General features: G+C 34.5%; 1 protein-coding gene across 1 annotated transcript in view; it reads left to right on the top strand.

Annotated features, from left to right (window-relative positions):
* Window positions 1–2148: 2148 nt before the first annotated feature.
* Window positions 2149–15326, top strand: part of LOC131855388 (glutamate decarboxylase) — a 66725-nt gene continuing 53547 nt past the window's right edge. The window contains exons 1-2 of the mRNA XM_059206669.1: window positions 2149–2214; window positions 4673–4748. Of these exons, the coding sequence (XP_059062652.1) occupies window positions 2149–2214; window positions 4673–4748 (142 nt within the window). The remainder of the gene's footprint in view (window positions 2215–4672; window positions 4749–15326) is intronic.

The following is a 15326-nucleotide window of genomic DNA, read 5'->3' as shown; positions in this document are numbered from 1 at the left end:
CACAGATAGTCTAGATACTGAGAAAGGACTTAGTCTATTTTTTAATGCGAAAAAGGGTTGTAAGGTGCTGAAAGGGGGATGAAAGGTTTTATGTAAGTATGGTTGATTTTGAAGCTAGAAGCTTAGAACTTTTTGGGATGTGTGTCAAATATAAATAAACTAGCTACTTGCCCCGGCATGGCACGGGTATACATTTATTATATATATAAACCCTCTTGAATCACTCTATCTACTAAATAAAACCGTTCAAACTCCGTTGCGTAATTTTAAAGATTTAGGCATACATAGGAACAGATAGACAGCGACAGCGACTTTTTATACTATATAATGATATGACAATCAAACTGTAAAACATTACCTTTAAGAGGGTAAAATAAAATAGGGAAATTTGTATAGAATTTTTTATACAAGGACAGCAGATCTGACATATCATAAGAGTCTGTAATAGACCTACATGAATTAAGATATTTTGAATTTGATTTGTATAAAATCTGCCTCTACCAAGCTACCTACCATCCAATTCAGTATACTGAACTGGATGGTAGGGAAAAAAAATATTAATACAAAAATTTGACGTTCATAAGCGGCTAAAATGTCCTACATGAATAAGTAACTTTTGATTTGATATTTTTTGATTATGATTTCTTACTTATGAACTTTTGACCACAAACATGCTAATTGTAGTGGAATTAAACAAAATAATATAAATCACTGAAGTACAAAAATCACACCAAATTAGATGCAAAATAATATTTTTTTTTTGCATAATTTTTTGTCGTATTCTCTAAACTATTTAATTTGTAGTCTAATTCATTATTATTCATGTATCACCACTTCCAACTAACAGTTTACGGACTCCTTCTAATAATAATAATAATAATCTCAGGGCAATTCACACAGCGCCATCTAGTCCCAAGTTAAGCTAGCTAAAGCGTGTTATGGGTACTAGACAACTGATACAAATACATAGATATTTTTTTTGTAAATACATACATATTATACATAGAAAACATCCAGACCGATACAAACAATCATGAATTCAAATTGTTTGTGCCGTGCGAGGAATCGAACCCGCGACCATCGGTCGTAAAGCGGTGTGCTAGACCGCTAGACCACCGAGGTCGTCAATATATTATATTTTTTAAGGTTTTTAGTTTTAAGTTAATAATATAGTTATATCGTAATTTGTTTATTGAAGTTAAATGGGCATATATATATTGTTATATCAGCCAGATTCGAACTGACAACCTTTGCAGTGTAAGTCATTTAGGAAACCACTGCGCCACAACCCTCTAAAACGAGAAATAGTGACTATAGTTGGACCATAGACCCTAATCATCATTTAAATAAGACTCAAACGACATAGTTTCCAAAGCCACAATACATGCAATAACTCTGCAAATCCTCGCCAAATGGGGTTGACCCGTTTCCATTTATTGACCAGCCCCCCCATGGCCTAAATTCCACCCCCTTTTACCTCCGACCTTTAAACAGCGCACGCGCCAACTGCAGCCCCAGAGCACCTCCCTGAAATTTTCAGTAAGGCTCCAACGGTATTTGGAGACGCACCCAGCTTGAAAGAGCTGAAAATTAACTGTATACCCTTAAAATATATTTTGGTTATATATGAAAAACATATATAAACATTCAAAATTACGCGAGCATTGTTCATTCATATATAATTTCATTTACGACCCAATCCGACATATATTAATTTGTTTCTCAACCAAAAACATAGCTTACAAGTAGTGTTTAATAAAAAATTAGGTTATTTAATTAATTGTATCTACTTTTTAATTACATCCTAAGGCGCATCTGATAAGGTCAGTATACCTCGATGTCTATGACTCACTTTTTGTTTTTAGAACGTAGCGATTTTAGATGTTTTTTCCTTTTTATTTCTCACATCACATTTTCAAATTTGGAATCACTGACCAGTAATTTGACCTTTTGACCTATCGACTAGTATGGATTATTACGCGCATGCGCAGTAGACATGCGCGGTGTTCCTTAACTTCTTTTCACTATTGACTAAAGAAAAAAAAAAGCGTAGCCGTTCTGAAAACAAAAATCGTACGAAAATTTCTGTTCATATAAATTAACATTATTCTTTTTCTGTTTCCAGACTAGACTAGAAGTTAGCCAATAATGTCAAAGCTGACACTGGACGGCTTTTTTTCGTACTGCAAGCAAATTGCTGAGCATATCCAGTTGGTTCGTTCATATTCTGAGCATTTTTAACCGCCATATTGTGCCGCCATTTTTTTCCGATCTGCCGCCATTTTGTTTTAAGTTCTCTTTGTTCACTAACAGTGCATGTCAGTTTTTATTTCATTTTCTAGTCTCTTATAGATTAAAAACGATTAATAAATACCTGCTGCATGTTTTAATTTGTATTTGAATTTGAAATAAGTACTTATATTAATTAATGTTGTGATGTAACTATAGTGTATTACGATATAAGTGCGTTATGATAGTTATAACACACGAGGCAGAATTTCAGCCCAAGTCTAAGACTAGGCTGTAATAAAGCCGAGTGTGTTATATACACAACGAGGCAGAATTTCAGCCCAAGTCTAAGACTAGGCTGTAATAAAGCCGAGTGTGTTATATACACACGTATATCGTACGACGTTTTTCAACACACTTGATTTTAAATAAACTCAACTATAAAACTGTGTTGCTTTCCCGCCGTTTTACTTTTTTAAATAAGCGAGCTGACTACTGGCTCAAGCCGCGCTGTAGTTGCTTTGAAATTTGATAAAAAAATAGCAAATATTGCGGTTTTGGAATATAACTTCAGTATTTGCGTTTATATCACGCGCTTTTTATGAGCTGCTTTATATATTGTATACCGGTGAAATTAAATCCACTTTGTGAGCAAGTGTGTTGAAAATGTGTAATAATTATTATATTATTATAAATACCAGTCTATTCTAATTGAATTTTATTATTGAACCTTGCCGGCTTATATGATAATGATTGATGGACTTACGTCCAGGGGAGGATCGTGAATTTGTGGGGCCCTGGGCTATATATACTTAAGGGCCTACCTATCGTACCTAATTATATTACGCAACTAAAAAAAATACAGAAATTCCGTGTTCCTTTGATAGACGCGCACTTGCATGGGTTGATTGATCTCAGGGTTGCCAACCTTATGACAGGTTTTTTAAAAGTCTATATATTTTTTTATATTATTCTAAACACGATGTTTAGAATAATATAAAAAAATATAGTAAATATATCAGTGGAGACTGCCCTTTTGTCCTTGGGCCCTTTGTATACTCGGGGTCCTGGGCTGCAGCCCAAAAAGACCTTCAGTAGATCCGCCCCTGTTTACGTACGTACGTAAATTACGTACGTTTGAATACATTCAATGTTTAAAAAAATCGTAATAAAAAACTTCAGCAGAAAAAAAATCATTGAGATAATAATGGAAGAATTTGCCATCGATAACTTCTATTCTGTGATAGTCTACCCGAGGTCAGCATAAAAACGATTCTTCCATACCATCTTTCATCCCCACTTTCAACCTCTTACAACCCTTTTTTCGCATTCAAAAGTAGTCCTATGTCCTTTCTCAGGGTCTAGACTACATGTGTACCAAATTTCATTTAAATCGGTTTGGTAATTTTGACGTGAAAACGAGACAGACAGACAGATAAAGTGACTTTCACATTTATGTATTTTTTTTTATAATAAATAATATTAGTAAGGAAGTAATGATAATACCACAGATACAACATTTGAACATTGTGTCGTTAGTTATGAAATTTACCTATTTTTTATTATTTATTAGTGAATACAGCTATTCCCTCGGTTTCGCCTGTATGAAAGCATAGAAATAGAATTAGAAATAATCTTTATTCAAATAAACTCATTACAAGCACTTTTGAATAGTCATATTTTGATTCTACCACTCATTCGGAATGCAGATTCATCACAAGAAGAACGAGCAAGAAACTTGTGTGTTGCTCTTTTTAATAGATGTTTTTTTTATATAAATAATTACAGTATAACAAGTAAGAGGCATGCGATAATCAACATAGATATCGCTACGCACTCATTATTAAATCATCTAGCGGGGATATAGCGAAAACTCCACTCGCATCTTATGAAGGGTTAAGAACCCTTGCTTTTAATTTCACACCCCCAACCCCTATACGGTTAGGTGAGATTGCGTGTATAACTATTATACAGCCTATATGTGATATTAATCCGTCATACTCGTGAACGGGTGCTGCTTGTGGGGACTGGTCTGTTCAGGTTGCGAACACTGATTACATTTTTTGATTTTTTTTTATATAGCATATGCTGGTGGTCACTCTATTCTCCCAAATTTGAATTTAAATGAAATAGTATTATTGTAAATATGTACAACATTAAAAAAAATACGAGCTGAGTTTCTTGTCAGTTCTTCTCATCTCGAAATCATTCCGAACTGGCGGTAGATTTGACATATCATAAGAGTCTGTAATAGACCGACATGAATAAAGATATTTTGAATTTGAATTTGAATATATTATTGTAAAGTTTCATCAAAATCCGTTCAGTAGTTTCTGCGTGAAACATCCATTTACCCATCCATCCATACTCACAAGCTATCACGTTTATAATATTAGTAAGTTTTGTAGGAACGCGAAATTCTAAATATTGCATTTGGTTGCAGGGCGAGAGAATGGCTTCCTTGTCAGGACAGGGCACCCCCAAGCTGACGTCAGCAGTCGGCAACCTTTACTATGACTGTAAGTAATAATTTATTTATTTATTTGTACACATTACATCAATGGTTGTAGACAAGACAATTAACAGCAATCCCTGCACTAAGCATAAGGCTTGTGTCGCAGGAATCAGAAATCCTTAATTACAAATACATTAACACAGGCTCCAGTGACACAATCCAACGAGGTACAAAATTAACCAATATTATATCGGTACTTTACAAAGAATAATAATAACTGAAATAAAGGTAAGATTAGGAAGGAACAGGTAGACGTTATAACGTAGGCATCCGCTAAGAAAGGATTTTGATTAATTCTACCTCCAAGGCGATAAAATAAGGGATGAAAATTTGTCAATTTTAAACCGATCGGGCTGAGACTTTGCATGCATAAAGCTACTATGACGTAGGCATCCGCTAAGAAAGGATTTTGATAAATTCCACCCCTAAACGCGATAAATAAATAAAATAACGCGAGCGAAGCCACGGGCAAAAGCTAGTACATACATATACATGCCTACCAACGCGACTAAAGTTTCTGTGATACGTAATACCACAGATAACATAATATTACAGTAATACAGACAGATACACGATACGCAACAAATTTCCGCCGGATATAGCACCCTCCCCGGATGTTAGATAAGCGCGCACGCGCGCCGCCATCCGGATGTTGATGGTGTTACATATCAAATCTGATGTACTTCTAGTTTAGTGGGTTCTTAGTTCGAGTTACATTTTTTATGTGATTTGGATCTATATAGATAGATAGATAGTAAAAAAAAACAAACTCATATGACATTGTATATGGAAGAGCAGGTTGTACCTAACTCAGACATTTCCATGCTTACCAGGTCATCCCAACACTATATTACTGTAACTGAATTGGTTTTAAAGAAATAAACATTTTTTCATTTTCATTTTTTCAAAATATTATATATGCCAGGAAAAACATTAGCAGTTTTAAAAAAGTACTGTAAGTACTGATCACTTTAATGATTTCAATTCCTACCACCTCCTGCTAAATCAAGACATCTTTGCCAAAACCACTCCAAAATATCTATTACTACCTTGTCATTTGTGTACTATCTCTATATTAACTTACTATAAATGTGTGTTTATGTATTTTAATTTTGTTGAGAAAACTATTTAGATATTTATATTTAAAGGTTTTTTCTATTCTATAATCAAAAATATAAAAACAAAATTATATTACGTAGTGACGTGATGGTAGACAGTGAAGTGTCACTGTCTACCATCTTACCATTAAATACATTTTTCAGTCATAATAATCATCTCAGTACAATTCACACAGCGCCATCAAGACCCAAGTTAATTGTCTAGCTAAAGCTTGTGTTACGGGTACTAGATAACTGATACAAGTACATAGATATTTTTTTTTTTTCGTAAATACATACATATTATACATATAAAATACCCAGACCGATACAAGCAATCATACTAGACCACCGAGGTCGAGGTAAATAGTTTTACTATATATTTCTACAACATACGGGTATGTTGAGAAACTATTTTGATATATTTAAAATGTTCTTATATTATATAATCAAAAATATAAAAACAAAATTATATTATGTCACTTCACTGTCTACCATCTTACCATTAAATACATTTTTCCAATCATAAATAGTTTTATTTCATATTTCTACAACATACGGGTATGTTGAGAAACTATTTTGATATATTTAAAATGTTCTTATATTATATAATCAAAAATATAAAAACAAAATTATATTATGTCACTTCACTGTCTACCATCTTACCATTAAGTACATTTTTCCAGTCATAAATAGTTTTACTACATATTTCTACAACATACGGGTATGTTGAGAAACTATTTTGATATATTTAAAATGTTCTTATATTATATAATCAAAAATATAAAAACAAAATTATATTATGTCACTTCACTGTCTACCATCTTACCATTAAGTACATTTTTCAGTCATAAATAGTTTTACTATATATTTCTACAATAATTTTATATCAATTTATTATATATTTAGTACATCATATCATAAATCGTGTACAACACAGCAATACACCACCCCAGGTCTTAAAGTCAGGTGCTGAAAAACAGCGTTGCAGCGCTCCAGCCGCTGCAGCATTATGCTGAGCACGGACCTATTCGGTAGATATAATAATATAATAATAATAATAATCCCAGGACAATTCACACAGCGCCATCTAGACTCAAGTTAAGCTAGCTAAAGCTTGTGTTATGGGTACTAGATAACTGATACAAATACATAGATATTTTTTTTTTGTAAATACATACATATTATACATAGAAAACACCCAGACCAATACAAACAATCATACTCTTGAATGCAAGTGTTTGTGCCGTGCGAGGAATCGACCCGCGACCATCGGTCGTAAAGCGGTGTATTAGACCGCTGGACCACCGAGGTCGTCCAGATGCTTAGACAGACATACACATCCATACACACACACGTAATTTGTGTACTGTTTTTTTGTAATTGTCGCACTGTTTGTTATTTCTTCTTTTTTTGTTTAATGTGTGTTTTAGTTTTTTCTTCTACTGAATAAATATCATTTCATTTCATTTCAAAATGTTAAAACTTCCACTTGGTAAGTCTCAATTCTTATGCCCAATTTACACTCAGCCCGAGTGGGCAGGGACACTTCTCTGCTCGCTCAGTTCCGTGCTCACCAGCACGGAAGTGAGCAGCGCGAGAGTGTAAACACGAGTGGGTGTGAGTGGCAGCGCCAATGGCATGAGAAGTGTCTCATGCCATTGGCGCTGCCACTCCCGCTGCCCGGCGCTCTCTCGATTGTCGGTTTTTCGTGCGCGAGTCAAAGGACTGGCAGCGTGTTTTTACATTCAGCCCTCTCGCTCAGTTGTCGCCCGGCAATATTTCCGGCAGCGCGAGTGGCAGGGGAAGCGGCTGAATGTAAACATAGCATTAGGAAATTCCTTTTTATTTCGTGCTGCTCAGTTATGGAACAAACTACCTGTACAGATACAGGAAAGTCCATCAATTAGTTGCTTTAAGAAACGTTTAATCACACTATTTATGGACCTTAGTAAGATTAGGTTTGTCTTGTATTTTATTATTTGTATTTTGTGTAATATATGTAGATATATATACACCAAAATAACATTTTTTACAATTTTTGTCTGTCTGTCTATCTGTTAGTTCCGGCTAATCTCTGAAACGGCTGTACCGATTTGACGGGACTTTTTTTGGCAGGTAGCTAATGTTGTAACTTAAGCTACTTTTATTTTAGAAAAAAAAATAGAAAAATAAAGTTAAATGCCACGCGGACGAAGTCGCGGGAATAGCTAGTATGCAATAAATTATAAAGTAAATTGAATGTACAATATATACATAAACAGCACTATGGATATCACGTTATCCTCAGACACCCCTGATTTCACTTATGAGCTGTCATTCTGAAGGACTAAGATGTCATTCTTAACCTGTAATTTCAATGTCTTTTGGCGTGAAAGTGCGACAGATAGACAGACAGAGTTATTTTCACATTTATAATATTACGGTTACCAGTGTCATTTGATGGTTACAATCCTCACCATCAAACTAATTTGGTAAAAATATAATACTATCTTGTGCAGACCACGCATTTATCAAAATAGGCACATATATAACAACTTCCAATAATTAACACACATAAAAAGTACAATCGAATTAAAAAATCTCTTTTTTTCTTTTATTTATCCTTATAGAAAAGGCAAAGAGTCTAAGCCCATACAGCCGTTAAAAACAACCTTTTTATTGTAGGTTGTTTGGTTCTGTTTTTCCCTTTTCAGGGAAAGGCAAAAGGACTCAGCCTATACAGCCATTGTCATCACAACTTATAAATCTTGAAATGTTGATATGACGTACTCAGAAATGGGTTTGTAAGTTTCTGGGTTCATCAATAGATTCTGGATGGAGCGCGGGATCTCCATTTTATCATATATATTGATCAATTTATCAATAAATATTAATCGCTGGATTGCGAAATGTTGACAGTAAAAAAACAAGTGATCTAATGATTGATCTTCGTCGGCAGAACAAAAGTCACATATAGGAGACGAAATCATATTCGTTCCATGTCCAATTCTGAGACGACATAAAATTGAATAGAATTTCTTTTCCGCATTTACCATTAACTTTTATGGATTCTTCCCACTGTTGTTTCCATTTAGTTTTAATTGTTTTTCTTCTTTCAACGATAAAATCTGAAGTCGGGCTTTTTATTGTAGTAGATTGACAATTAATTTTGGCGCCAAATTTCAATACAATATTGTCACGTCACCGCGGGAAAATAACGCTGACTTACGCCGTAGCTGTGATGTAGATCGGCCACACTCATTACCGCGCTACAAACGTCACATTCAATTAATCACAGAGCACTTTGAAACGCGACTGTAAAATTCAATTAACAGTAATTAATGATGGCTGACGACCTGTGTAGAAATGGATTGCCTTACTCAAAGTTCTGTATTCAATTCGGAATTGCCGCCATTTTTTGTTACTTTTTTTATTCGTTCTGGAGAAAGGTAAAGACTTAATCTGTACAGCCAAATATGTATTTTTGGCTGTACAGTTTTGTAATTGGAATTGAAAATGAGCTGATGGCCCGCGTAAATGCAAAGTGGGTCATATATGTGACTAGCTGTGCCCGCGGTTTCACCTAGGTATCTGTTATTCTACTGAATAAGCTATATTACTGTAAAGTTACGTAAACATCCGTTCAGTAGTTTGTGTGAAAGAGTAACAAATATCCATCCATACTCACAATAACACAGCGTTTTACTTCCGATAGTAGCAGGTTCGATTCCTTGCACGGTACAAACATTTCTATTCATGAGTATGATTGATTGTGTCGGTCTGGGTATATAATATGTGTGTACTTAAGAAAAAAACCTATGTATTTGTATCAGTTATCTAATACCAATAACACAAGCTGTAGCTAGCTTAACTTGGATCTAGATGGCGCTGTGTGAATTAACCTGAAATGATTATTATTAAAAAATTCTGACAAAACTAGAAGTCGAATATTGTGCCCACTCCAATAGAAATAGAAGTAATCTTTATTCAAATAAACTCATTACAAGCACTTTTGAATAGTTATATTTTGATTCTACCACTCAATATTGATACTAGGTAAGATAAAGCTAGTAACTCATCGCTTCTAGCTCAAAAAGACGTAAATGTGAAATTACTTGAATAAAGATATCCCTAAGTCACCCCGAACATGTTAGGGTTGGATTATCATAGACTAAAAAGTTTAAAATGCAGACTGTATAATCCGCCATTATTTACCACCGATATGTCTCTTCTCTCTATCCTGCACAGGATATAATTTTTTTTAATAATAATAATAAGACACAGGAAAAAGTTTATATAATACCCATAGTCCTCTCATCTACAGGTATCATATCCAATCACCTACATCATAGCCTGAAACAATTAGATATACAAAAAACACTTTACATCACCCTTCAAAAGGCTGCCATCTTAAATACCTGTCGTACAGTCCGAAAATTTCTCGAAATCGATGAAAATGATATAACACCAGTCACACCAGGCACACAATAAGTACACACACACTCACACATACATACACGCGCACACACACATACACACACTCGGCACTTACTTGGTTTCGGCCCGTAAGTGTGGAGAAAACCAGCAAAAACTGAGAAAAAGAAAAACAAAAGGAAAAAAATATATATATATATACATAATTTATTTATTTGCTTGCTACATGGTAATTTTGATTTTACAATATAATATAACTACACGTAATTGATATCATAATTATTTTAATAGAAATAATCTTTATTCAAATAAACTTAATATAAGCACTTTTTAATAGTCAAGTTTTTTGATTCTACCGCTGATTCGGAATGCAGACTCATCACAAGAAGAATGAGCAAGAAACTTGTGTGTTGCTCTTTTAAATAAATATTGATTTACGTTAACAAGGATTAGGCATGCGACAATCCACATAGAAACCGCTACGCGGTTAATCTCTGTTCAATCAGATAACATTGTCAGCGCTATCAATTTTAAGTTAGATATTTTCTACAAAAAAAATATTATCATTTATAAATACTTCAATTTTATATTAAGCTTTTTTTACAAAGAAAATATTTTGTGACACATTTGAATTTTTTTTCTGGCAAATTGACTACAGATTCTGGGAGTTGTAAAACTTTACGCAATTTTCATAAAACGAATTACTCTGACTTTCGTCAAACGGCACTTAGGTAAAACTAGTTTCTACTTACTATCATTTATAAATTCTTCAATTTTATAATAAGCTTCTTTATATATTTTATAACATAATAAATAAACAACGAATATATATAAATATATTAACGATATAAACAAAGAATATATTTTATAACACATTTTAATTTTTTTTTTGGCAACTTGAATACAGACTCTGGGAGTTTGTAATACAATATGTAATTAAATTTCTTTTCATTAAAAACATTATAATAGGTACCACAATAAAGTAATAAATGTCACAGTATTCCACTAATGTCAAACAATATTATTAAAACTATAATTACATGAAGTCAAAGTTCGTATGTCCAATAATCCCTTCTACTTAAACCTTTAACCTCCTAAGGGACCTTAGGAGGTCCCGTATCTGCGGACCTTTATTACCCAACTTAGTCCGCAAGCATTGTCTTGCATCATCTTCACCATCATCAGTCTCGTGGAGCCTTCACCATATCAATATATGTGTAATCCTTGTTATAGTATTGTTTCTGAGAATCGGACAAATAAGCTTACTATAAAATTGAAGAATTCGTTAACGATAATAATGTTTTTATTGAAAAACTTTAAATCCATAGCACTGACAATATTATCTGATTACACTAATAACGAGTGCGTAGCGATTTTTATGTATTATCGCATGCCTCTTCCTTGTTATACTGTAATTATTTATATAAAAAAACATCTATTAAAAAGAGCAACACGCAAGTTTCTTGCTCATTCTTCTTGTGATGAATCTGCATTCCGAATGAGTGGTGGAATCAAAATATGACTATTCAAAAGTGCTTGTAATGAGTTTATTTGAATAAAGATTATTTCTATTTTATTTCTACTTAGTGACGCATCTGTATTGTTTAGTCTATGCCGTCCATAATATATTCGAGGATTACGTGGCCATTGCGCAGCGCCCGCCACACTCTGATTGTTTTCTTTTTATTTACGACTATAGACCGGAGAGATTGTGGTTATTTGTCTCTGGTATTAGCGGAGGATTTGAACTTTGTTATGATTAGACATATATTTCGAATTGAATTTGCGAGGGGCTACTCTATAGCTTTTAAAACCTCATAGACTTAACTGAGACTTTATCGAAATTTGGTAATGTATTTTGATGATTCTTTTTGCAGTTAATATTGATTGTTGGTTGTATAATTTTGTTACAATATGAAATTATATACACAGGTAGTAAGTAGTTAATAATTTTAAGGTGAACTCAAAATTGAATCAAGTCTCATTTATCTCGTTACATATAAATAAAATTGGTGTGTCTGTTTGTAATATTGAATTAACCATTTTTACTCCATGCGTATAAATACGGTATATACACCAAAATAACATTTTTTACAATTTTTGTCTGTCTGTCTGTCGGTCTGTTTGTTCCGGCTTATTTCTGAAATAGCTGGACCGATTTTGAGGGGACTTTTTGTGGCAGATAGCAGATGTAATAAGGAATAACTTAGTCTACTTTTATTTTATAAAAATAAAGTTAAAAACCACGCGGAAGAAGTCACGGGAACAGCTAGTCTTCTATATGTCTTGGTAACTTGTGTACATTCAATTTATTGTTAATTACAGCCACTTTTCTAATGCCAACCGTAAAAAGCCCCTCGAACAACCCTCCAGCGTGGGCCGTAAATACCCATACTCGGGACAACTTGATCCCCCACCCCGTCCCCCAGCCGCCGCGGTAATGACTTGGGTTTTAAACGGAATCCCTCATTTGTGAGGATCTGGGGTACGAATTGCTATAGACTTGTGCACTGGCACAAGGCTTGGGGAGTAGAATAAATACTTAGTAATGATTTAACGTTATTTATGTTTATATTAGATTATAATAAATTAGTACTAGTTGGTACTGCCCACCTGTTAAGTTAGGCCGATCTGCTCTACCTCACAGAGAGATACCTCCACATTGATCGTAGACTAACCTGGAGATATCACATCAGTCGCGAAAAGAGGTTTAGGCAACGCGCACGGGATACCCCTGGTGTTTCAGGCGTTCATGGACTACGGTAACCATTTACCATCAGATGGGCCGTATGCTTGATTGCCACCTTCGTAGTATAAAAAAAGCAAGATCTACAGCTAAAGTACAATAGCCTATTTTGATGATAGGAAGGAACTCTAGACTGTCCATGGACAACAAACTCCTCATACATAGTTATCATGAATTCTTTTTGGACATATTGTCTGCAACTATGGGGCATCGCGAGTGATTCCAACATAAATATACTGCAGCGCTAACAAAACAAAATCTTAAGAACCATTTAGATGACGACCTCGGTGTTCTAGCGGTCTGGCACACCGTTTTACGACCGATGGTCGCGGGTTCGATTCCTGGCACGGCACAAACATTTGTATTCATGAGTATTATTGTTTGTATCTGTCTGGGTGTTTACTATGTATAATATGTATGTATTAAAAAAAACATATCTATGTGTATGTATCAGTTATCTAGTACCCATAACACAAGCTTTAGCTAGCTTAACTTGGGTTTAGATGACACTGTGTGAATTGTCCTGAGATTATTATATTATACTAGCTGTGTCAGCAAACCTTGTTTTGCCTTAAAATAAAAAAAAATTTAGGGGTGGACTACCCCTAACAGTGAGGGGGATGAAAAATAGATGTTGGCCGATTCTCAGACCTACTCAATACGCTCACAACATTTCATGAGAATCGGTCATGCCGTTTCGGAGGAGTATGGGAACGAAAACTGTGACACGAGAATTTTATATATAAGATTATTATTATATCACAAGTACCATGGTACATAACCATCTCTGAAGTTCATGACCACCTTGAAATAAGAACAGTGAAGGAGGAAATCATCAACCTAACAAACTTGCTCGATAGCTACAGCATGTGAGACGACTAAAACGTCATCATATCCTGGAGCTAGAAGCCCGGCAGTAGCTCTGGGACGCAAATGAGTAAAGTTTCCAACGGGAATCCAGTCTACATGACAGCATCACAGAACATATACACTTATAGTCCTGGAACTGATCGCAAATGAGTACATTTGTGATCAGTCCCAGGAAGAGAAAAAAAAGTTGGTAATTTGTATTCACTCGTTTCGACTTAAAAATGTAAAGCTACAAGTATTGTTTAAAAGAGCAACACACAAGTTTCTTGCTCGTTCTTCTTGTGATTAGACAGCTTTCTGAATTACGACTTATTAGTTACGACTATTTAAAAGTGCTTAAATTAAGTTGATTTTAATAAAGTATCTATTCTAATATTATACATGCGAAAATGACTCTATCTGTCTGTCTCGCTTTCACGCAAAAACTACGGAACCTGTTTAAATTAAATTTGGTACACATATAGTCTAGACCCTGAGAAAGGATATAGTTTAATTTTTAATACGAAAAAAGGGTTGAATGGGGTTGAAATGGCTGATGAAAGTTTGTATGGAAGTATTGTTATTTTTAAAGCTAGAAGTTTGAAACTCGTGTTTTAGACTATTGATGGAATATAAATAAAGAAAAGGGGTGGAAACAATAAAAGTTTTTTCTTTGCTTTTTAGGGATTAAATTATTAAATATTTTTTCTTTATTCTCTGACGGTAAACGGTTACCGTAGCCTATGGACGCCTGAAACACTGGAGTATCACGTGCACGTTGCCGATCCTTCAGAAATCTTAATAGAACCCCATGCTGTGGTCGAGAAAATATCCCCAAAAAGCGGAAGAATGTTCAAATAACAAGGATACATTATTTCACTGAAAAAAAAACTTTAATCTCCACACTAAACTACCCTAATAGTAATAGATAAAAAAAATCTATTACCCGCGTAAATCCCAATGATCCCCACTCTATCAATTCTCTCTGTTTCCCTACAAATCCCCGGCCATAGAGCCCCGCGGATGAACGTGCATTAAAAAGAAAATATTTTTGGTTCACTGGCTGGATGTGAGTTTTAGGACATGATAAATGTATCTGATGGAATATAACACTCGTTTCTCGCTCGTTCTTCCTGTGATGAGTCTGCGTTCCGAATGAATGGTAGAATAAAGCTTAAATATGTCTTTCTTTATTTGGTCAAGATCACGCAGACGAAGTCGCAGGCCCAGCTAGTATAAAATTAAATGCAGACTTATTATGTATACTAGAAAAGGAACAAAAAAAAACTATATATCTAAATATATACAACTCAAAGGTGACTGACATAGTGATCAGATCAACGCGCAGCCCAAACCACTGGACGGATCGGGTTGAAATTTGGCATGCAGGTAGATGTTATGACGTAGGCATCCGCTAAGAAAGGATTTTGATTAATTCTACCCCCAAGGGGATAGAATAGGGGATGAAAGTTTG

The sequence above is a fragment of the Achroia grisella genome, unplaced genomic scaffold, assembly GCF_030625045.1.
Source record: "Achroia grisella isolate CSIRO2021 unplaced genomic scaffold, CSIRO_AGI_Agris_v1 utg1360, whole genome shotgun sequence".
Taxonomy (NCBI): Eukaryota; Metazoa; Arthropoda; class Insecta; order Lepidoptera; family Pyralidae; genus Achroia; species Achroia grisella.
Note: the sequence above shows the minus strand (reverse complement) of the source record. Positions and strands in the feature narration are given on the sequence as shown.